Source organism: Helianthus annuus, chromosome 5 (assembly GCF_002127325.2).
Source record: "Helianthus annuus cultivar XRQ/B chromosome 5, HanXRQr2.0-SUNRISE, whole genome shotgun sequence".
Taxonomy (NCBI): Eukaryota; Viridiplantae; Streptophyta; class Magnoliopsida; order Asterales; family Asteraceae; genus Helianthus; species Helianthus annuus.
The window spans coordinates 121,983,802-122,006,684 of NC_035437.2; the positions used below are offsets into that span (position 1 = coordinate 121,983,802).

A 22,883-nucleotide genomic window follows, 5' to 3' on the forward strand; every position below is an offset into this window, starting at 1 on the left:
GTTTGATAAAAAGAGAATGACTCACAAACTGTGAGAAAAGAGTTTATAAAAGAGGAATGACTCACATTGCAGATTTACGAGCAGAGTATAAGCTTTACTGATTAACCTTCTAACCTAATTTAAATAACAATGCACACACAAATGGGATTAGTAACTAATTCAGCAGTTACGTCAATTCACGAGATTAAACCCTCACAACCATTATCAAGTGCGATACTTAACAATTCAATGAATTCACAACGAATGACGGAGCATAGTCCGAATTCGAACAGCACTCAAACATTCAAGTTGAAATCACAATGAATAATAAAGTACAAGCTCAATTTGAGCAGCACTCGGACAATCGTTGGATAGTTATAATCGATCGGACGTTGAATCGTAATAGCGATCGAGTTATTACCCTGATTGTGGCAGCACCTCGTGATCGTGTGTGTGTGTTTATTGTACTGTTTTCGAAATAAGTCGACGTACACAGAAGCTATTTACGTCGTTTTAACTCCCCTGTGCAAGTCCCAAGGTCGGCTATTTATAGTAATTTTTGGGACTCCCTTACGGACCGTATGCCTGACCCCTTACGGTCCGTAAGCTAAGCAGTCTAATTCATAGGCTGCCAAGCTCGGGACTAGCCTTGGTGACTCAAGAATTCAGCCAATTAGAACCAAGCAACGTTTTAATTTAGATAATTATCAACTAGGGTTTGCCCCCCTTGAGTTTTAGGGGCCCTGATCCTAATTCCGATCATTCTGAAAATTTTAGGGTTAGTGCAGAATTAATTGGGTGTCTCAATTAGGGTTTCCTTATTGACTAATTATCGTCCTAATTATTGATTTTAGTGGCAGTTGTTACAGTATCCTACTGATACCACAACCTCTTTAAAGCATATTAACTTACGAAACCTGTGTAGGACTCTTACGGTTACCCGTTACGCCTTTTGCGCGCACGGTTCGGTTTATGTAACTAGTTTACATAAACTAGCCGAAACGGGTCAAACCTTATCGTTTTTACTTCAAAATCCAGAGTGTGGTTATATTACCCATATAAAACAAGTCTTCAAACTTGTTGGGTCCAAACCACATTCCATTCCCGGTTTTCTCCTTTCACGCGATTAAACCGTATTTATCCTTTGAAACTGACCGGTCTAAGCTAAGGCTAAATTAAAGACCCGTTAGGATTCTAATAGGTTGTTATAAACCTTTGTTTTAGAATAGGAGACCAGTAAAAGATACTTGCATTTGTTTATTGAGGTTATTACTTGCTCAGGTAAATACTTTTAACTTATTTTCCGTTATACGGGCTTGGGTTACGGTATATAAAAATACCGCTTGGTCGGGCAATTGACCCCAACTCATTAGTAGTTGGGTGTTTTCAATATGACCCGTTTAAAAATTGGTTTTGTTGGCTTTACGCCTTTGGGAGCTTAATGACCATGTCCCGGATATCCTTGGCATCATTTTACGAAATGGCCACGACCTCGACACGCGGGTGTAGGCATACACCCGACAATGTGTCTATATTTATAAAGGCATAACCGTTGGTTTTCCGCCGCGGCTTTATGCTTTGTGGCGTGTCTATTAACCTTCAACCCGGCACAACCCGGGCGACTGAACGCATAGTGAACATGTAATGCTTTTACAAGATTTAATTGATAAATTATCCCAAGTTATAAAGAGTTTGTGCCTTGTGCATTCAAATCAATTTTATTAAACCTTTTACAAAAGTGTCGGTTGAATGTATTTACCAGTGTAAACTGACGTATTTTCCTCAAAAAGATTAAATGCAGGTCCTACACGAAATAGGCTGGCCACTCCTTAGCATCGTTAGAGTCTCGCAAGCTTGGGATGCCACTATCTGTTGAACAATATTTTTATTTTTATTTTGATCCCCTGTGGATTATTTCGACTATTTGTGATACTTGGATATTACATTGAATGGTTGAAATATATCTATTTTTATGCTTCCGCTGTGCAATTAAATATTGTGTGGTTTGACTATATTGTTGCCAACTACGTCACGGTAATCCCCCACCGGGCCCACCGGTGAAACGTGTGGAAATCGGGGTGTGACAACAGCGATCGAATCTAATCGGTCAAGCGATAGGAAGACTTACCTTGTGTATGAAAACGGGTGTTGACGTTACTCCAAATCAAATCTTCTGAATTCATTAACAAAAATAAACCCAATCAACAACAAAGTCGTGATAAATAAATTTTAAAATTCCAACTTATTTGAATCATTAAGGCACTTCTGATGGTATATGGGTTCAAGTCGAAAATTCTAACTTTTTGTTATTAAAATTTGAACACCGAAAAAAAAGGACACCATTGAAAAAAAAAACTCTAGGTCCGTCACTTGAAAACCCCTCTCCCCCACCCCAACATCGGTGCAATCGGGTGATTCTCCCCGTTCATCCAGAAACTGCTTCTCTCTCTTTTGAATCTCTCTTAATATTATTGGAAAGGATGGATGAAGAGACCATTTAGAAGATAGAGGAAAGAGGATGGAAAAGAAGATGGTGAGATGGAAAGAGAACGATACCCAATAGTCTAATTTCAAATTTCAATTAGCCAGCTTTTTATCTCTTTGAAAAAGTTCGAATTAAAATAAAACAAATAAAAAATTCGGCAGTTTCCCCGCTGGCCCCCAAAATCCTCTAACATACCTCCGTGTGGTGCCAGCCTGCCTCCCTGCGTCTCTATATATATATAAAATGTCTCCACACTTCAAATTTATGTACCGTCACCCTCCCATTGATTTTCTCCGTATAATTGATGAGAGAGATCCTTTCATCCCACACTCTTTTTGGATCTAGGGCTCCAATTTTCACCACTAAAGGTAATAACCTCATCCTTTAATTCACAATTTATCCTATGATCAGATTTAGATTCAGTTTTACTCATTGTGTTGTTAAATGTTTACAATTTTTGTTTGATTCTTGTTTACTTTGTGTACACTGGTTGTTTGACATTAGTTGCTTTGCTTGGTGATTAACAGCTAGCAATTTGAGCTCAATTTTGACTTTTAGGTTTAAATTAGATGAACAACTTCACCTTTTTGAATATTTTAGTGGATATTGTGTAGTTAAGGTGGCCAGTTAAGCTCAAGTTGTGATTTTTAACTGAAATTGATGAGGATCAATGATCTAACTGGCTTGATCTATGTTGTGTTCAGGTTTTTTTTTTTCAAAAATTAGAGCTTAGGATGGTCATATGGATCATTAGTTTTAGCTAAAATTGCTCGGAATTTGAAGTTTAAATGGATCGTAAAGACGAAGAGTTTGTGATTGATCTCGAGAGTGGTACTGAAGACGGGAGCTTTGAGAAGAAAGATTTCAGAAAGTTATGTGATCAGTTTATGAGTATAGATGATAATTTTGTCAAACTGAGTATCGTTGATCGACCAACGGTCAACAATGGTTATTCGGAGGATGTTTTGAAGGTGGTGGTTGATTCACAAGTTGCGGGAGAGAAAACCGAAGATTTTACTGTGAAGAAAGTGGGGAAAGAGAAACGGAAGAAGGCTTCAAGTGCGAAAAAGCCACCAAAACCGCCTCGACCTCCTAGAGGCTTTTCACTGGATGCTGCTGATCAGAAGCTTATCAAAGAGCTTGCTGAACTTGCGATGATCAAACGGGCAAGAATCACACGCATGAAAGCACTCAAACAGAAGAAAGCTTTGAAGGCTTCATCGTCGTCTTCATCAATTAGTGGCAGCTTATTCGCTATGCTCTTTACTGTCATCTTTATCCTGATGATATTTATGCAAGGTAATAAGTTGTTAATTTGTTAAAGTTTGATTTGCATTTTAAGATTTAATAATTTCTTATTATAGATTTTAAAATTAGATCTTTTTCTACATTTATGTGAACATTTTGTTTCAATTTACACTAAAACAAGTAGAAAAAAAGAGTATGTACAAAACCAACAATTTTAACGACGCGTGTTACTGTTTTTAGTTTATTTTTGGTATTTTCTAAATCATTACATTATATTTTATAGGAACATCATATAAGAGTCCAGCTGCTACATCCCCTCAGACGGCTCAGACAAACGAAAACGGTTTAGTATTCATACAGGAGCAACTCAATCCATCTGCAAGTGATTCGATTCTGCCCCATTCTAAATCTTCAAAGTAAGAAAATTTAATAAATATATTTTTAAACATATTCTTTCTAATGAGAATCTTTTTAATTAAAAAAAAATCTAATGGCCCGTTATATTGGAATTTTGCAGTTTATTTGAAAAGGTCACGGGCTCGGGTTCTGCTGGCCGAAAATTACTGTAGCGGAATGATAGAGGATAGTTCTAGTACGTAATTCAATCGTGCTGTTAGATTAGTATTTTTTTTCTTGTATATACGCATGAGAAATCGGCAATTTAGCTGGATTTTAATGAGCTCATATGTTTGTTTTTTTTTTCTTTAAATAATAAGTTTAATGAGCTGTAATGCTGTATTGTAGTCAACAATGATCAAGATCTGATTTATATGTAAATTAGTTGAGTTCAATTACAAGATTCAGATTTGTTTCTTATTTGCTTAGTGATTCATCATAACATGTGTGAGTATATGAGTGTTTGTAACAGAGATAGATTGGTCTGTGTAAAAAGACTATTCTACCCTTCTCACAATATCCGCGCTCTCAACAGACAATGCATTACCTTTGTCCCATAGAAACTGCTACAATTGCCTTTGTGGACATGTTTTCATGTTTACAAACGCGTTGATGCTACTGAATTCGTCGTATCCATAAAACGTCATTTTTGGGTATTAGACAGAAAATCGACATGAGTTTGCTAGTGTTTGCGAAAGAGAGAGAGAGAGACACACATTTGAGAGAGATTGTTAATTAAAAAGACCATTCTACCCTTCTTCTTTCCTTGTTATGCAAGAACAGTTCACTCCATTTGTATTATAAAAACTTCAACTTTCACCTTTCTCAAGAAAATTAACAATTTTAAAGTTATCTAGTCATGCTATTTTCATCAAAGGGTATTTTAGGTATTATAAATAGAGTTTTTACAAGGAGGTATGTGATGTCGGAGACATGCATGTGCATGTGCATATGCATTTGCAGATGATAAAGGTTTTGGTATGACATTTTACATAAGTTCAGATTATTAGACAGCCATAACTTAAAAGAGTATGGACTCTTTTGGACAGACTTTGAAGTGTGTGTGTCTATATCTATATCTCTATATAATCCTATATATAGAAAGAGAGAGAAAGTCTGTAAAATTACAACTATGCCCTTGAGGTGAAGTTGATTAATAGAGAAGCATATGGATGAAAAAACAAATGCAGTATAAATAGTTAAAATGGTGATGAATAGCAAACGAAGATATTTAGATGAACTTGTGTATGATGGTCTCAGTTTTTGATTGACCCTCATGGACTGTTAGGCATGGGGGGGGGGGGGGTACCCTACCCCCAGCATCCCATAAAACAACCTGGGTTAGCAGACATATGATGGACTATAATTCATTTTCGAAATTGGATCAAATACATGTGAATCAGATCCATAAACTAAGCAATAATAGCATGCCACTCTCTATTTACTTGCATATGGGGCCATCTCCAAATCCCCTTTGACCTTCTGAACCTTCTTTTTCATGTGCCCTGCTATTTTTATTATTTATTTATGTATTATTATTATTATTACATTTGTTTATAACCAGCATTAATACCTGCATGCGTTGCGGCACGGTTACATCGCAAACATCAAATAAATTAGTCCAAACGTTATGTGATACGTTAACTGTATGAAAACACACGTTTCGACGTAATCGATTGAACTCAATGTAACCTATATAAACAATGTGATTGGATCAAAACATAAAGTAAATCAAATTTATACCGTACAATCATAACATATTACATGTGACCCTAGTCATACATAGAAAATATAATGGGTATAACGGAAAAGTTGACACGTATAATCAAAAGAGATTAATTAGAGCGTTTAAAAAATGGGGAAAAGAAACCAAAATTTGACTCCACTTCAATCGAAACAAAATTTACAAAACATTTATAAAATAATCACGAAAACATATTATATTTCACCTGACTCGTTCTCCAAAAAAGTTTACGTCGAAACACACCCCAACTCGAATTTATACTGAAACGTACATAAAAAATGTGCACGAAAAAAGTGCTTTTTTTAAATGAAAACGTATTATATTTAACCTGAATCGTTTCCAGGAAAAGTTTAAGTCGAAATTTAGAGCAAATCGAATTTATACTGACACGTACACAAAAATATACACGTAAAAAATAGTTTTTTCTTAAGTAAAGGGGGGTACGGTGGCAAACTCGAAACAAATTATTAGTAATAACTTAATAGGTTAAATACGTTCTTAAAATTGTGACAAGTAACACTAATGTCACACCACTGACAACGACCACCAACATTAGAAGAGCTCGTAAAACTAAAATAGAAAAAGTAAAAAAAAAATAACACCGAACGAAAAACAGACGTAAAATCGTTCAACCACGCACGTCCGTTGCGACGTGTTAATGCGAAGAAATTAGCCATAAACGTTAAACGTTGAAAATAATAACTAAGTCGATCTAGAACCTTTACGTTACGACGAACTTGTTAAACGAAAAAAATAGGCGTGTTGTGACTGGTCTGTCAAACAGGAAAAAGTAGACGAAAAACGGTTGAACCTCACACGCACGTTGCGGCGTGTTGACTCGCAAAATTTAGAACGAAACATAAAACGAAAAACTTGTAAAACATGAAAAGTATGGGGGGACGAAAGTTAAAAATAAAAAGTGTGGGGGTTAAATTGTAAAATATAAAAAGCTGTGGGTTAACAGTAAAAAAATTAAAGAGGTTAAATGCAAAAAATAAGGACCTTTAGGTTAAAAATGAAAAATACAATTTTTTTTTTTTTGAAAACACCTAATCCATAATGTAAACCAACGTTGCTAATTTATATTTTTTAAATAGACTAGGTTAGAACCCCGTGTATTACACGGGTTGAATAAATGGTTCAACGTTTTTACCTCTATTTTTTCATGTTTGACAGGTTTGTCGCAACACGCAGATCCTAGGTCGAGTCAATGTTGGTGGCCGATGACGGTTGTGTGACATTAGTACTATTTGACACCGTTTTACGCCCCGCCGCAACGCGGGGTGTGCTCGCGTTGGTCGAACTTGTTAAATGGAGAAAAATAGATGTGTTGCGACAGGCCAATCAAACGGGAAAAATATACGAAAAAAATGTTGAACCCCACACGCACGTTGCAGTGCATTAACTCACAAAATTTAAAACGAAACGAAAAACTTGGGAAAAATACTAAGTATGGTGGACCAAAATTGAAAATACAAAAAAAAGTTGGGATTAAATTGCAAAAGATGAAAAACTTTGGATAATTTATTAAAGGTTAGAAACTTAAGTATTACGCATGGTTAAATCGATTAAATTTTCAATTAAATAGTTATTAATAAGCGGAAAAAGTAAAAGAAAACGTTAAAAGAAAAAAAAAGTTATTTTTTTAATTTTTATGTATGATGTTATAGTTTTACTTTCATATTTGATTAGGTTAATATAGTAGTAGCAGAGGAATTAACAACAAATATTTTTTTTGCTCCTTTTGAACTACTTGTGATTGATTAGAAGATAACCCTAATATGATTTTATAGTTTTACTTTCATATTTGATTAGGCTAGTATAGTAGTAGCAGAGGAATTAACACCAAATATTTTTTTGCTCCTTTTGAACTACCTGTGATTGATTAAAATTTGGAAATAATTCTTAACTGAGTCCGGTTCGTCATCAGTTTCATTACCCATCGGTTATTAGATAGTAAATAAAGATAAAGATTGTAAACTTTTATATAAACAATTAAAACTATCTTTATCTTTATAAATAATAAAAACGTTAATATATAGTTTTTAATTTTATTAATTAATATATGGTTATCATTTATCCTTATTATTATCATCAAAATCTTTTAATTTTAATAATTAATATATAGTTATCGGTTATCTTTATCTTTATCATCAAAATCTCTTCTATAAATTTTAATTGAGAACACCTCATAAAGCGACATGTGTCTCCAAAGTGGTTTCTTTTGCGGCGGTGGGATTCATTAGTTATATATCATGTTAGATGAAAGACAAATGTTTCTCACATGATCACGAGTCTGTGTGTAAAACCGAGAAAAAAATAACTAAGTCGATCTCTGGCTCGCACGTTGCGACAGACCTATCAAACGGGGAAAAATAGACGCGCTGCGACGGACATTTCAAACAGGAAAAAAATAGATGAAAAACCATTGAACCTCACACGCACGTTGCGGCGTGTTAACTCGGAAATTTAGAACGACACGTTAAACGGAGAACTTATGAAAGATGAAAAGTATATAAGAGACTAAAGTTGAAAGTAAAAAATTTTGAGATTAAATTGCAAAAGATGAAAAGCTTTGGGTTGAAAGTAAAAAAAATTAAAGGTGTTAAATTGCAAAAGATGAAAACTTTTGAAATTAGAAGTGAAAAACCAAATTAATCAAAGGGGTTAAAATACCAAAGATTGAAACTTTAGATTTAAATTTGCAAAGATTGAAACTTTAGAGTTAAAAAAGAAATCAATTTCAAATTATGAAAACAAAAGAGATAAATACAGATTTAGTTAAATTGATGTTTATTATTATTATTATTATTATTAGTACTATTATTATTATTATTATTATTATTATTATTATTATTATTTTATAAAAGAGATAAATAAAAATTAAAGGGTGAGAAATTACCAGAGAATGACACGTGTTTATTAGTATAGAAAGATTATTATTTTGCAAGTCAAAAGCTTTTTATAGCAAAAAATTAGAAAGTAGAAAGTCAAAATAATATGAAATTTCAAATAAAGTAACATGCTTAAAACGATATAAATATTTTTATAAAAAGAATTTTGACAATGTATTTTTATAAATTATAATCAGACCGAGCCGTTTTTAATTTGGGCATTGGTACAACTAATTGACAATTTGAATACGTAATGCCACTCCTCCATTGCTATAAGTTAAAAGAAAAAAAATATGCTAAATACTTAAATAGGCTTTTCGTTCCTTAGATCTGGTAAACATATCATAATTTCCATTCCATTATTTAAACAGGTTAACTACAAAGCACATACAACTAGGATACAAGTGTTCTATGCAATAGTTTCTAGTTTCTCCTCAAGTTATTTTTTTGACTTTTTTAGTTTTTTACTTTGTTCCACATTGATAATTGATAATTATAGAACAAACCATTATAAATAGAGAAGTATGCCTGCTTATGAAAATTGAACCATGCGTTTGATGTTCTTTTTGGCTAAGTTGGGTAAGCAATAAGTTTAAAATTTATTACTTCTTTTCACCCGTTGAAATTGGCTCGACTATAAACGAGCTGAGCCGGCTTGTCTTGGTTTGTAAACAAGCTGAGCTCGAGGCTGGCCTAGCTGTTAGCTTGAGTTATTTTATTTTAAGGGAAAAGATCAAATAGGAAGTTAATTTTCGCTGGGAATGATAGGAAGCCATAGGATTATGACATGTGGCAAATTTTAAAATAAAGAGAAAGAGTATTTTAGTCAATCCAACTCCTTCTTCTTTCTTTTTCAAAACCCAGTAAATTCAAAAACCCACCATTTTCAAAACCCACCATCTTCAACTATTTCTTCACTTTCTATCTCAATAATCACTACATTATAGTGCGATTTTCATCACCAATCAATGATTCAGAACCCGATCAAGGTGTTCTTCAGCTTTTTTTTGAAGAAAACCCAGTTTAATTTCATAAAAAAAATCTCGTTTTTCCGGTGATTTTGGAGATAATCACTCGATTCGTTCGATTCGAGCGTTGATAAGTGTTTCTATCATTCAAATTTCGTCAATTGATGAAGAAAATCGGCTTCAATCCATGTAAGAAATTCTTTAATTTCATTTTCATGATCTGGGTTTTTTATTTAGTCATTGCGTTTTACGATCTTTGGGGGGGTCCGGGGGCGGTAGCCCCCGGTAGCGGGGTCCCAGGGGCGGCAGCCCCTGGCGGGGTCCAAGGGGCAGTAATTCGTAGACAATTCAGACAGTTTACAGTGACAGACAGTTTTATGTGTCCACTGCTTTTTAGAAATGAGAGAGTTTTATGTGTTTCTGGCTATTGCGTTTTAGAAAAAAACACATTTTTAAGTGTTTTTAGTCATTGCGTTTTAGGTAAAACACATTTTTTAGATGTTTTCAGTCCATTGCGTTTTAGAATGAGTCATTTTTAAGTGTTTTCTGGCCATTGCGTTTTACATATAAAACATTTCTTTGTGTTTTTGTTGCATTGCGTTTTAGGTAAAACAATTTTAGAAAACAGACATTTTAAGTGTATTCTGGCCATTGCGTTTTACAAATAAGTCATTTCTTTGTGTTTTTTGGTGCATTGCGTTTTAGGTAAAACACTTTTTTATGTGTTTTCTGACCATTGCGTTTTACAAATAAGACATTTCTATGTGTTTTCTGGCCATTGCGTTTTACAAATAAGTCATTTCTTTGTGTTTTTGGTGCATTGCGTTTTAGAAAAATGTCATTTTTTAGGTTTTTTTTCATTTCGTTTTACGTGGTTTTTCTATTGCGTTTTACGCAACTGGGTTTAAATTTTTTTTTAAATATAGCAATAGTATACTCGTTTTAAAGATAAAAAAACGCTCGTTTTTTTTGTGCAATTTTTATAAAAAAATAATGTCGTATGAAAGAGTTATTAACGTTTAAAAAATGGGGGGGGGGGGAATTGGAGGAGAGGGAAACTATTGGCTTGGATTGACTAGAATGCTCTTGAACAAACTCACGCGCCTCTTTTCTTCCTTTCAATTTCCATGATTTAATCTTAGCCCTTGATTAACTTAATGGATGGTCAAGATCACTTCCTATCATTCCTAGCCAAATAAACTTCCTATTGTATCTCCACCCTTTATTTTAATTATTAACTTAATATTTACATAATATGTATTTGTTCTCAATCTCTTACATCTACAAACATAGTTTTAGACTTTTAGTAAGAGAATAATGACATTTCCGCCCCTGTGGTTTGGTTATTTTTACGAGTTTCGTCCAAAATATATATTTTTTTTTTACGTTTGGATCCTTGTGGTTTCACATTCTTCCATTTTCGTCCAACTGACTAATCCATCGATAACTGACTAATCCACCCACCACTCTCTAGTATCTCTTTCTCTAGCAATCCTCAAATCAATACCATCCGCGACACCACAGCTTCGTCACCTGCAAATCTAAACCATCTTTAAACAAAACCCAGGTATAAATATACAAAATTTCACAAAACCCAAATCGGATATGAATCTTTGAACAAAACCACACAGTTATTAAAATACAAAATTTCAAAAATCCCAGGCATAAAAATACAAAACTTCACAAAACCTAGAATGTATTGAGTTTTTTTTACATGGTAATCAATTTAAAAAAGAGGGTAATGATGATGCAATTAATAAACTTCAATTCGTTTGAACAATAAGTTTGAAAAAAGTTATAATCACCCTACCTAACAAATAAAAATAATCATTCACATGACAAGTTTTAACCACTGTTTTTAGGTTGTAGGCAAATAAGGAAGACCTAATATTTTACGAAACCATTAACTTCTCTTACAATTAAAATTGACAAACATATTAGTGCAAGATTTACTTTCATTAATTTTATTGTTTATTTTCCATTTTCATTTTTATTATTAAGGAAAATAAAACTAATTTCAAAAAAAAAAAAAAAAAAAAAAACTTAAGAATTAATAACGAAATTATATTTTATTGATAATAGATCATTTACGAAATACCTTCATTAATTTTTTAGTTACCTTATGCTTTTCACTTTTATTGTTTTCGAAAATAGACATACTGTAATATAAAAATCAGTTATTTTTTTTGAACGTCCAACGAACCCTCCAAATGGGCTACTGGCGAAATTCACCACATCGGGATACACTTGCCTTCCGAACCGGGGAAAACCCTCACCTAGGGCCGAAGCCCGTGAACACTCGCTCGAAGGCACGACAGTGCGGTGAGGTAAAAAAATCAGTTATTACTATAAAAGTGAAAAGCCGTTTCAACATGAAAAATCTTACGTTGTTTTATTTCCAGAATTGATCAGTTTTATGCAAAATCTTTTCCCCTCTTAATTGTTTTAAATAGACACAGATGGTCCTTTTAAAATGGAAGGGTATATTAGTCATTTAATTAAAATTTAACATAAAAATTAACTAAGTTTGGTATTGATATCTAAAGGTGTTAAAAAATTAAAACCATGAAACCTAAACATGTTAATAAAAAGTTAGTACACAAAGATGAAATCAGTTATAAATCACAGGGTTGTGTAATTAACTCTTAACAAAACAAAGGAGATGATGAATACTCTTGAGTAAAGCATTATAGGTTGGAAGCCCAAGCAATTCATCTTTCTGTCGGGCCAGACCACCATATTTGGAAGCCCAAGCAATTAACTTTAATTTATGGCTAAAATATCCATACCTTCAACATGTTTTCATTCCCATCGTTCAACCATCCACATGCCTCACTCAAATATAGTATTTAAAGTGCATTCATTATAAGTAGGATTCTTATCGCAATAGCTAAAGCCAAAAAGCAAACATGATTCTATACTTTGTTTTCATTCTCATCCTTCAACCATGCATGATAACTAAATCTCATTCCAAATCAATCATCACAACGCTTCCTGGATATTCTGGTCATCTTCCTTTCAACCTAGAAACCAGGTACACATCATCATATCTGTATTTTTTTTTAATTCTTTCTATAATCCCAAATTCAAAATACGAACAATAATTTTAATAACATAACAAAAACTAAGAACATAAACATGAGAGTTTCAGTTTTGTATCTCTCTTTCCGATTCGTCAAAACAAGGAGCTGTTTGTTTACCTCTTAATGAGACTCTTAATGCATGGTTCAGCACTTAATGGTTCAGACTGTTTTGTTTCGTGAGGAGATGTCTGAATGGTTCAGGCATTTGCCTCTGAATGGTTAAGTATTATACAGAGTCTGAATGGTTAACACCTCTAATTTGAATTGGTTAGACATTTGCCTCTGAAGGGTTAAGCATTATACTGACTCTTAATGGTTCAGACATCTTACTAATTCAGCACTTAACCATTCAGAAGTTGCCAAACAGCCCCTAAGCGACTTATTTCAAATTTGGATTTCTTTTACACTATGGGCTAGATGTATTTGTGTTTACTTACGCGTAGGGAGCTTGTTGTCCTTTACCTACCATATGGTTGGAATTAAAGAAAGATGTTATGTAGATGGATATGAATTTTTGATTATTAACTTCCCCTATTAATTCACAAAAAACAAGTGTTAATTAATGTTGTTCCAACTTCCAACTAAACATTTAACTAATGTATATTTTATGGAAGTTATGTGGGAATAGGGGACGTACAGTTGTTTTACTATTTTGTTGAATCAACGAGAAATCCAGAAGAAGACCCTCTAATATTACATATTAGTGGTGGTCCCGGATGTTCAGGTTTACTTCCCTTGCTAGGTGAAACAGGTATTTCCAAACAATATATTAGATTTTTCCTGAATAATTTGCTGTTCAAAAAAAAAAAAAAAAAAAAGATTTTTCCTGAATAATATATATGGCTAATTATATTACATTGCTTTGGTGTAGGTCCACTTAACATAAATGTGGACAATCTCACATTAACATTGAATCCAAGCTCATGGACACAGGTTCAAACGTTCAACTTGTTTTATTAATTACATCAAACCAATTCTCAAGTTTATGTAATTAACTCTTTCCGTTGAAATTTATAGATGGCTAATATGATATACGTGGATATGCCCGTTGGTGCGGGCTTTTCCTACGCAGAAACTGAACAAGGGTGGATTAGCAGCGATACTATTCTAGCTACCCAAGCTAATGAATTTATTAAAAAGGTTAAAGTAACATTCAATTATTCATGTTAGATACGTAACTGATGGCAGAAAAGTCTAAAATGTTAGTCAATGGTTGTTAACGGATTAGACAATGATGTTTTGAAGAAGGTGTTCCAAATCCTTGGTAAACATATGATAGTCGTGATTTAGGTGTAGAATTGAGGGCAGCCAATGGTTCTTAATAGATTAGACAGTGATGTTCTTGAAGGTGTTCCAAAACTTAGGTAAACAGATGATAGTCCTTTGATCAAATATAGCGGCTTATTTTTACTAATTAACATGTATGATAGGCGTTTAGTAAAATCAATATAGACTTGTTATACCATGTATTATCAAATGTATACGGACGTATAGAAAAGGAGGGATAGATTCAAATATTCAATCGCCCATTCGATCATGTAACCCACATAGATACATATATATTATGTTTACATTAGAAAACACTTATATCAAGTGTGGTTTTTACTGAGCTTATTTGTTTTTTAATTTCTAATGAACAGTTTTTGAGCGAACATCCCAAGTTTTTGCGCAATCCATTATACATTTCAGGAACTTCTTATGCTGGCATTATTGTTCCCAAAGTCACTCTAGAATTATATGAATATGAAGGTAATTCTGGTAACTGATATTTAGTTATTTTCTTTCATTGTATGAAGTTCTGATCTTTGGTACATGATCACATGTATAGGTGATGAGCATGGAGATCAACCATTCAACATTCAAGTAACTCATTAAACCTTGGAAACTTTAAAAACATTATTTTCTAAACTTCAATATTGTATACATAGTGAAAAAATTTCTATAATCAATTTTTTATACCGTAACCATTAAACAATTTATAAAATATTATAGAGTTGTTGTCCAGAGTCTTGATGAACACAATGATAAACTAACAAACAATCAACACTTGATTATTGATATGAACGCTCGTGATTACAGACTCTATTGTTTTTTTTTTCCTATTTATACCCATCGATACATCATGCACTGGCGCCATGAATAGAAGCGATGGTTGAAGTCGATGTTCTAAAGATTGTCATATATACACACCCGTGTACTTTGTAGGTTACCAGTAGATTGACACAATATACCCTAGACCTTTACATACATTCTAAATACATAAAAAACATAGTTTGTTTTTTTTTTTTTTTACTATTTACGCTAAGACCCTTTGAATTTGCGCACATGGATCAAGGAGTTATAAATCAGTATTCCTCGTTAATATCTTAATCCATGTCTTGAACATCTTCATGCTTATACGTCTTCATTCTCTAAGAGAATGAATTCTTCACTTGCACTTTGATCCTCTTCTGTGTCTTGATCGCCACCATGTGCTTCATCATCTTTATCACAAGCATGTTGTAGAAGATCTTTGTTTTTTTCTAACTTCGGCTTCCTTCCCTTGCTTGACTTCTTGATCCAAATCTTCATGACGTGTAGTACGGACTTTGTCTTGAATATGAGCAGTCTCTTTCATGTGTTCATACCTTCCTTGAATATCACCATCTTTAATTGTAAACCATCTTCTTTCACTTTGACCGGTCCGTCTTTGGATTGTAAATCACGAACTACTTCATGTCTGGTTTTCTTGCAACTTGAATTAGTATCTTTGACATACTTTCTTTCTACTAAGTAGACATTCTTGGATAACATCCCTTGCATCTTTTTTTCTTCTTGAATATACACATCACACTTCTTATTCTCTTGGTGCTTTTGCTTTGCCAAAACTTCTTGTTTTCCTTTTTCTAAATGTGTTCTTCCAGACTTTAACTTTTCCATATCTCTAATTATCTTATTTGGAAATGACTTATCCTTTTCATGCATCTGCTTTTCAAATTCTATTTCTTTGTTTTTCAACTCGGTCTCGAGTTCTTGTTTCTTCACTTCAAAGGCATGAAGCAAATCTAACTTCCAAGACTCTAATCTTTGATCGTGTCATTTTCTGTTTCTAACATTTCTTCATTTGGACCAGTCCATTCTAGTTCTTTGTGATTGTAGTATCTTGACAATGAAAACTTTCTATATTCTTTTTTCCTTCTCATCTAAGAAAATCTCTTGATGATCCTTGCAGTCTTCTTTAATTGCCACTAGGAGGGTTGGTTCATCGTCTTCTTGCACGGGATTTGATTCCTCTCCTCTTAACTTTCGCTTGGGACAATCTGAGGCATAATGTCTAAACTTTTGGCAGTTATAGCATTTTACCTTCCTTAAATTCTTCCCAAACATCTTCTGATTGCTTCTACCCTTGTACGTATTAGGTGAGGCATTTACCTCCCTTCTTTATTGTCTAAAGTCATCATGTGAAGGATCTTCTTCTCCTTCCTCTTGTATGGACTTTCCATCACCCACTTGCCTTGTGATGATCTGAACCTTCCTTGCCCATGGTTTCTAAATGTCTCCCACGGTCATAGTTCTTGTCGTGTCATGTGTACAAGAGTTTGTCTTGGTTGTTCACTAGGCCTTCATACATTAGATTGGTCCTTTCTTCAAAGGATTTAAATCTTCCAATTGTCTATCTAGAGTTACTGTTTCTAGATCAGCGAATTGTTCAAAAGTTACAACAATTTAAACAAACCTTCTAGGTACAAAACTTAGTAGTTTTCGTACTAAAGATGGTTGATCAATTGTTGATCCAAGACCACTTGCCCTAGTGACAGTGACATTTTGCCTTGCGGTGAATGAATCAATAGTGTCTTCCTCCTTTATTTCAACAACTCAAACTTTGTTATGTGTGTTTGAAGACTTGCCTTCTACACTCGATCTACATCGATATGTCTTGTCTTTAGTGCTTGAAGTAAATGTGCAATCGTTGTTCTATCCTTCTTTTCATCAAGTTGCGTATCATCCTTAGGTTCTATCATTTCCTATAGTTTGTTTTCCCTAAGTATAATATTTATACGGATTTCCCACATAATAGAGTTTGTGGACTCTGGAATCGGACACTGAAATTGGGAAAACAAAGCAACTTCCATATGTATTGCAATCTCTTTTTTACTTCCCCCTCGACATAATCTCTTTCCCAGTGATCTTCACTTTTGTATCTTTGGTTTTCTTCTAGAACCAAAGACTATGATTCCAAAGTTCAAACTAACTTTCTAATGCAAAATCAAAAACTTGATTTAAACCCAATCTGCATGTTGGTATAGAAAAAATTAAAACAAATTCCAGATTCGAATTAGAACGTATAATCTGGAATTGCTAATCCTCTCGGTGTGATTCAAACTTCCTGATTTAACAAAGTCCCTGATTTTGTCAACTGCCTTCTTTAATTTTTACTTGAATCTCACATTCTTTTTTTTTATTTTCTTCTCAAGTAGCAAATAAAGCCAAAGTTTTTTAAGTTTCCACGAACAACCACGTCAAAAAACCAATCCTTTGATTTCTTTTTAATTCTTCAATCAACACGATCAAACCTTCAACCGTATCGGTCCGTTGATTTTACATTAGAAGATGGAAAACTGTATGTAATTATTTTCTTTTTGTTCTTGAACATGCATGCAGGGCTACATTGTTTGCAGTCCTCTAACTAATAAGTTCATGGATTTCAATTCTAGGCTTGAATATGCCTATCGTATGGCACTCATATCAAATGATATTCACAAGGTGATCTTTTTTATTAAATTGGTAATATTAAAAAGCTTAATTTAGATTACTGACTCCTTCCTCTCCATTTGCAGTCCGCCGTAGACAGTTGTCATGGTAACTATGTAGACATTGATTCAGCCAATTCAGTATGCGCAAAAAGTCTTCAACGTTACGAAGAGGTAAGATTTTATGAACACAACATCGGAACTTGGTGAACATGATATAATTAATGCTAGAAATTTCAACTTGCAGTGCACAAGCCATATTAATACCAATAACATTCTGAAACCATTTTGTGATGCAAATGATCCAAATTTAGATTGTAATGTAATCTCTCTCTCTCTCTCTCTTTTATTTTCTTAGTTTATTTTTATGATCACAAGGCTTGTGTTTGGATTTAGGAACATGACACCCATATATTGGGATTGCTATATAAATATTATTAGTTTTGAAGGTTTTTAAAATGCTAATCCAAACTTCTTATTTAACTATTAATTAATGGATTAAAAAATAAGTTTTGAATAAGCATGTAAATCTTGTTAAACTAAAGCATTCATTTTGATCCATTTAGACTGATACTCATAAAGCCATAAACAAATGGGCGAAAACCGAAGTTGTACAACAAGCTCTAAAAGTTCGTGAAGTAAGTAACCAAGTTAAATTTTTGTTGATATACCTGAACTAGATTCTTGAATGTATCTCAATCCGTAATCTATTTTTAGGGAACAATTGAAAATTTTGAAATGATCAACAAAACCTTGCATTACGCTCAAGGGAAAAATGACACATTTGGTTATTCTTATGATATTTTTAGTAGTTTTTCCTATCATAAGAAGCTTTTGAGTAAAAAGTGTAGAGCTTTGATCTTCAGGTAATGTTACATTTTTTTCTCTCCTAAACTATAATGTTCGTTTCATGGGTTTCATGGAATATAATGGAATTGGAAATGTAATTTGAATTGGATTTCTAAAGAATTCCTTGAAACCCCATAATGTGTTTAGTTGGTACAATTATTAATAACGAATATAAAATATGTAAAATAAATAACTACATTTAAATCCCATAATATGTTTGGTTAGTATAATTTCAAGGGATTTAGATTCAAATCGCTGTTAAAACGAACAACATAAGAAATGGAATCTACATTCCAATTCCAATTTCATCCAAAATTCATTTCATTATGTGAAACGAACACCACCTAATAGAATGTGCGTGCACATGAAGTGTTTTTATTTATTTATTTATAGTGGCGATCATGATTTCACATTTCCGTATGTTGGCGTTGAGCAATGGATAGCTTCTCTCAATCTCCAAGTTGAAGTACCATGGAAACCTTTCTACGTTGATGATCAAGTCGGAGGGTGAGATAGGGCTTCTTTCACTAACAAATCTTAAACTAAAACTTGTTTAACATAAAATTTCTCAAGCCCGTTATTCTTCCTACAATTCTAGAGTTGGATTTTATTTATTTATTATGTTATTTTTGGTGTGTAGATATGAAACCAAATATGCACAAAACCAATATTCATTGACATATGCTACGGTTAAGGTGAGACATAATTATCGTAGTCATTATCTAGCAATTACAAGTTTTGTCATTTATCTTAATATCACTTATCAGGCGGTTTCCTTTTTAACGAATTTTGACAAATTTTGCCCTTTACAAAAAATTTTGTTACGCGTTTTGTCCTTTAGGCTTAACTCAGTTAGATTTTCTTGTTAAATCTTGTCACCCAAGAGTGTTTTAGTCTTTTTACCCAATTATTTAATATTATTTAAAAGAATAAAACAAAATATTTTAGGGTTGACTCTTGAAATAAATGGGTAAAAAGACTAAAATACCTTTGGGTGACAAGATTTAACAAGAAAATCTAACTGGGTTAAGCCTAAAGGACAAAAGGTGCAACAAAATTCCTTGTAAAGGGCAAAACTTGTCAAAATTCGTTAAAAAGGACACCGCCTGATAGGTGGTATTAAGATAAAGGACAAAACTTGTAATTTTTCTTATAGTAATACTGTCCACAAAGCATGTTTTAATGACATTCGTGTTATAGGGCGAAGGTCATTCAGTTCCATTAAACAGTCCAAGAGAATCTTTGGTATTGGCACAAGAGTTCTTTGCTTCACAGACTTATTCGAGTGATTCTTAGATGAGATACTGGAATGGAGTAGCATATGATGCATCACGAAGTTGTTGCAGTACTCTATAGTACATGTTTGAATTTGCTTAAGATATTTGTAATCTGGTGATACTTTATTTATTGTTATCATATGTATACGTATACTAATATTTTCGATCTTGAACAAGGAACTCATCATATTTTGTTTATGTTTGGAAAAGAAAATATCGTTTAGAATAAAATTTTAAATATGTAATTAAAAAAAAGGAAAAGTTAAATATGATTTGAACTTTCTAATATAACTTTTAAAATAATATCAATGTATTAAGAGATCATTAAAAATATCTTTCTAAAAATGGATACGTGATACATTAGGAATTGTGTATGTTTTTATACGTGATACACTCAACTACGTCGTTTTGATGGGTTAGACGTGTAAGGTTAGGCGTGTAACAGCACCGTATTCACTTTCTCCTATTATATATGTCCATGTTTTTAATATGTTACTCTTTTATTACCCCTTTTGTTAGGTGGCTTTTTATAACTATTTATTTAGTTTGGTTTGTTTCTTTGTTAGGGAAGGAGGGGTGGTTCATTAGTGATAGATTTTAGTGATGGGAGCACCCAATTAAATCATGCCATGTCAGCACCCAATATTCTATCACTAGTGATAGAAATGTAGTGGGGGTGGTATCACTAGTGATAAGGATTCCAATGTACAAATATTATTGTACAATATACAAGACACATGTTCCATTTTTTGATTTGCAACGCGTTATACACTCAACGAGTGATAGAAAGGGGCGACGACGGTGTAGAGTGATAGAATAACGAGTGATGGGACGATATCACGCACCACCCCGCCTGCCCTTATCTATTTAGAGTTGTGGGTCTTTACAATTTTGTTGTCTGTGTAAATTATGGGTATGGTTATGATTGTAGTTTTGTTAAAACTAGAATTTAAGGCTAGTGGAATGAAATTTTAATGTTTGATCGTAAGAACTTTGACCCGACCATATTCAAAAATTTTAATGCTTAGTTGTAAAAAATTTAACAATTAAAAAAAGATGAACCCATCAGAAATATTATCATGAATTTAAAAATCTCAAACATAACGGTTGAATTATGAGTTTGATAATTGAAGAATAAAAAGGGTGGTCCAAGGAGTTTCCTACCGAGACTGCACAAAAGACCGTTTCATTAAATTCTGATAACAACTTGCAAACCACCATGCATCTCGTTATTATTATTATTATTATTATAAGATAGTGTAGTAATCCGTTCGTGTAAAAATAAATAAAAACTTTACTATTAACTTGAATGTATGCAAATCGCCGTCAACGGCTTTGGCCATCTTGGAATATCTTCCACAAATTGACGTAGCCACTCCGCTTCTTCCCCGCTTTTATCTAAAGCGACGAATTCGGATTCCATCGTGGATCTAGCTATGCTTGGAAGACTTCCAAGCTATAGCTGCTCCCGCAAGTGTAAACACATATCCACTTGTCGATCTATGATCTTTTATATCCGATATCCAGTTCGCGTCAGTGTATCCTTCGATCACTGCTGGATCACAGGTATAATGCAATCCATAGTCTCTTGTGTATCTTATGTATATAAGCACCCTCGTGATTAGCTTTCCAATGTTCCGCGCACGGATTACTGGTGTATCTACTTAGCCTGCTCACAACATATGCTAAGTCGGGTCTAGTACATGTCATTAGATACATGAGACTACCAATGATCCTTGAGTACTCTAACTGAGCAACACTCTCGCCTCTATTCTTCCTTAGGCGTTGGGTATTATCAATTGGAGTTCAAGCTATACTCGTATCGTCCGAATTGAATTTCCCAAGGATGTTATCCATGTAGTGAGATTGACTTAACACAAACACAAGACCATTTTGGGTTCTAGTGATTTTCACTCCAAGAATCACATCCGCGAGACCCATGTCTTTCATGTCAAACCTCGCTTTCAACATGTCTTTCGTTGAGTTGATCATGTTATCATCACTCCCAATGATAAGCATATCATCTACATAAAGACACAAGATTACATAACCTCTTGGTGTGTCTTTAAAATAAACACACTTGTCGCACTCGTTTATTTTGAAACCATTGTCAATCATGACATGATCAAACTTTTGGTGCCATTGTTTTGGAGCTTGCTTCAAGCCATACAATGACTTGACCAATTTACAAACTTTGCCCTCGTTTCCTGGGGCGGAAAAACCCTCAGGTTGTTCCATGTAAATTTCTTCTTCTAAATCGCCATTTAGAAATGCGGTCTTTACAGCCATTTGGTGAACTTCCAAATTTCTTAGGGCCGCAATTGCAAGAACCAATCGTATAGAGGTTATTCGCGTTACAAGCGAGTAAGTATCAAAGTAGTCTAGACCCTCCTTTTGTCTAAATCCTTTGATCACTAACCTTGCCTTGTATTTATCAATACTTCCGTCAGCTTTCATCTTCCTTTTGAATATCCAACGATATCCAAGTGGTTTACAACCAGGTGGAAGATCTACTAACTCCCAAGTATGATTTTGCAATATAGAATCAATTTCATTCTTAATTGTTTCTTGCCATTGAGGTCCTTCTGTGGAGGTAACCGCTTCGCGGTAGGTATTGGGCTCACCGTCAACCATATAGCTCATGAAGTCTGGACCAAAGGATTTTTCAACCCTTTTTCGTTTACTTCGTCTAAGCTCACCCTCCTCGACCTCGGGTCGTTCATGTCTTTCATCTATCCTCGTAGATGAACTAGGGCCTGCTTCATCTAACCATGTAGATGAACTTGGACCTGCTTCATCAGCCGTTGTTGATGAAGTCACATGTGTTTGTCCTAACATAGGAAACACATTCTCAAAATATGAGACGATGTTAGAGTTTGCCTCTATGATAGTGTGTTTGTGTACACCGGGATTCTTGGACTCATATACAAGAAAACGATGTGCACTACTTTGATGCGCATATCCTATGAAAATGCAATCAACAGTTTTGGGTCCTATCCTAAGAGCCTTAGGAGGTAGTACAATCACCTTAGCTAGGCACCCCCACACTTTCAAGTATTTGTATGAAGGCTTCCTTTTTCTCCATAACTCATATGGAGTTTCGTCCCTATTTTTCAAAGGTATCTTGTTCAAAAGATAGTTTGCTGAGAGAATGGCGTCCCCCCACATTTCTCGGTTCACTCCCGAGCTGATCAACATGGTGTTCATCATCTCTTTCAATGTGCGGTTCT

The 22,883-nt window shown here is 33.9% G+C and overlaps 2 protein-coding genes across 2 annotated transcripts; both read left to right on the top strand.

The window, feature by feature from the left end:
- Positions 1–2,685: 2,685 nt before the first annotated feature.
- On the top strand, positions 2,686–4,511 carry LOC110886318. The gene is made up of 4 exons (XM_022134103.2): positions 2,686–2,832; positions 3,169–3,763; positions 3,996–4,128; positions 4,230–4,511. Exons 2-4 carry the CDS (start codon positions 3,253–3,255, stop codon positions 4,279–4,281), a joined length of 696 nt encoding a protein of 231 aa, XP_021989795.1. The 5' UTR covers positions 2,686–2,832; positions 3,169–3,252; the 3' UTR covers positions 4,282–4,511.
- Positions 4,512–12,522: 8,011 nt separating this feature from the next.
- On the top strand, positions 12,523–19,851 carry LOC110886317 (serine carboxypeptidase-like 13). Its single transcript, XM_022134102.2, has 14 exons — positions 12,523–12,748; positions 13,412–13,548; positions 13,669–13,730; positions 13,815–13,937; positions 14,438–14,546; positions 14,626–14,660; positions 17,439–17,540; positions 17,615–17,701; positions 17,775–17,849; positions 18,094–18,165; positions 18,245–18,393; positions 18,770–18,883; positions 19,017–19,071; positions 19,577–19,851. The coding sequence occupies exons 1-14, from the start codon at positions 12,624–12,626 to the stop codon at positions 19,670–19,672; spliced, it is 1,341 nt and encodes a 446-aa protein (XP_021989794.1). The 5' UTR covers positions 12,523–12,623; the 3' UTR covers positions 19,673–19,851.
- The last annotated feature ends 3,032 nt before the right edge of the window (positions 19,852–22,883 follow it).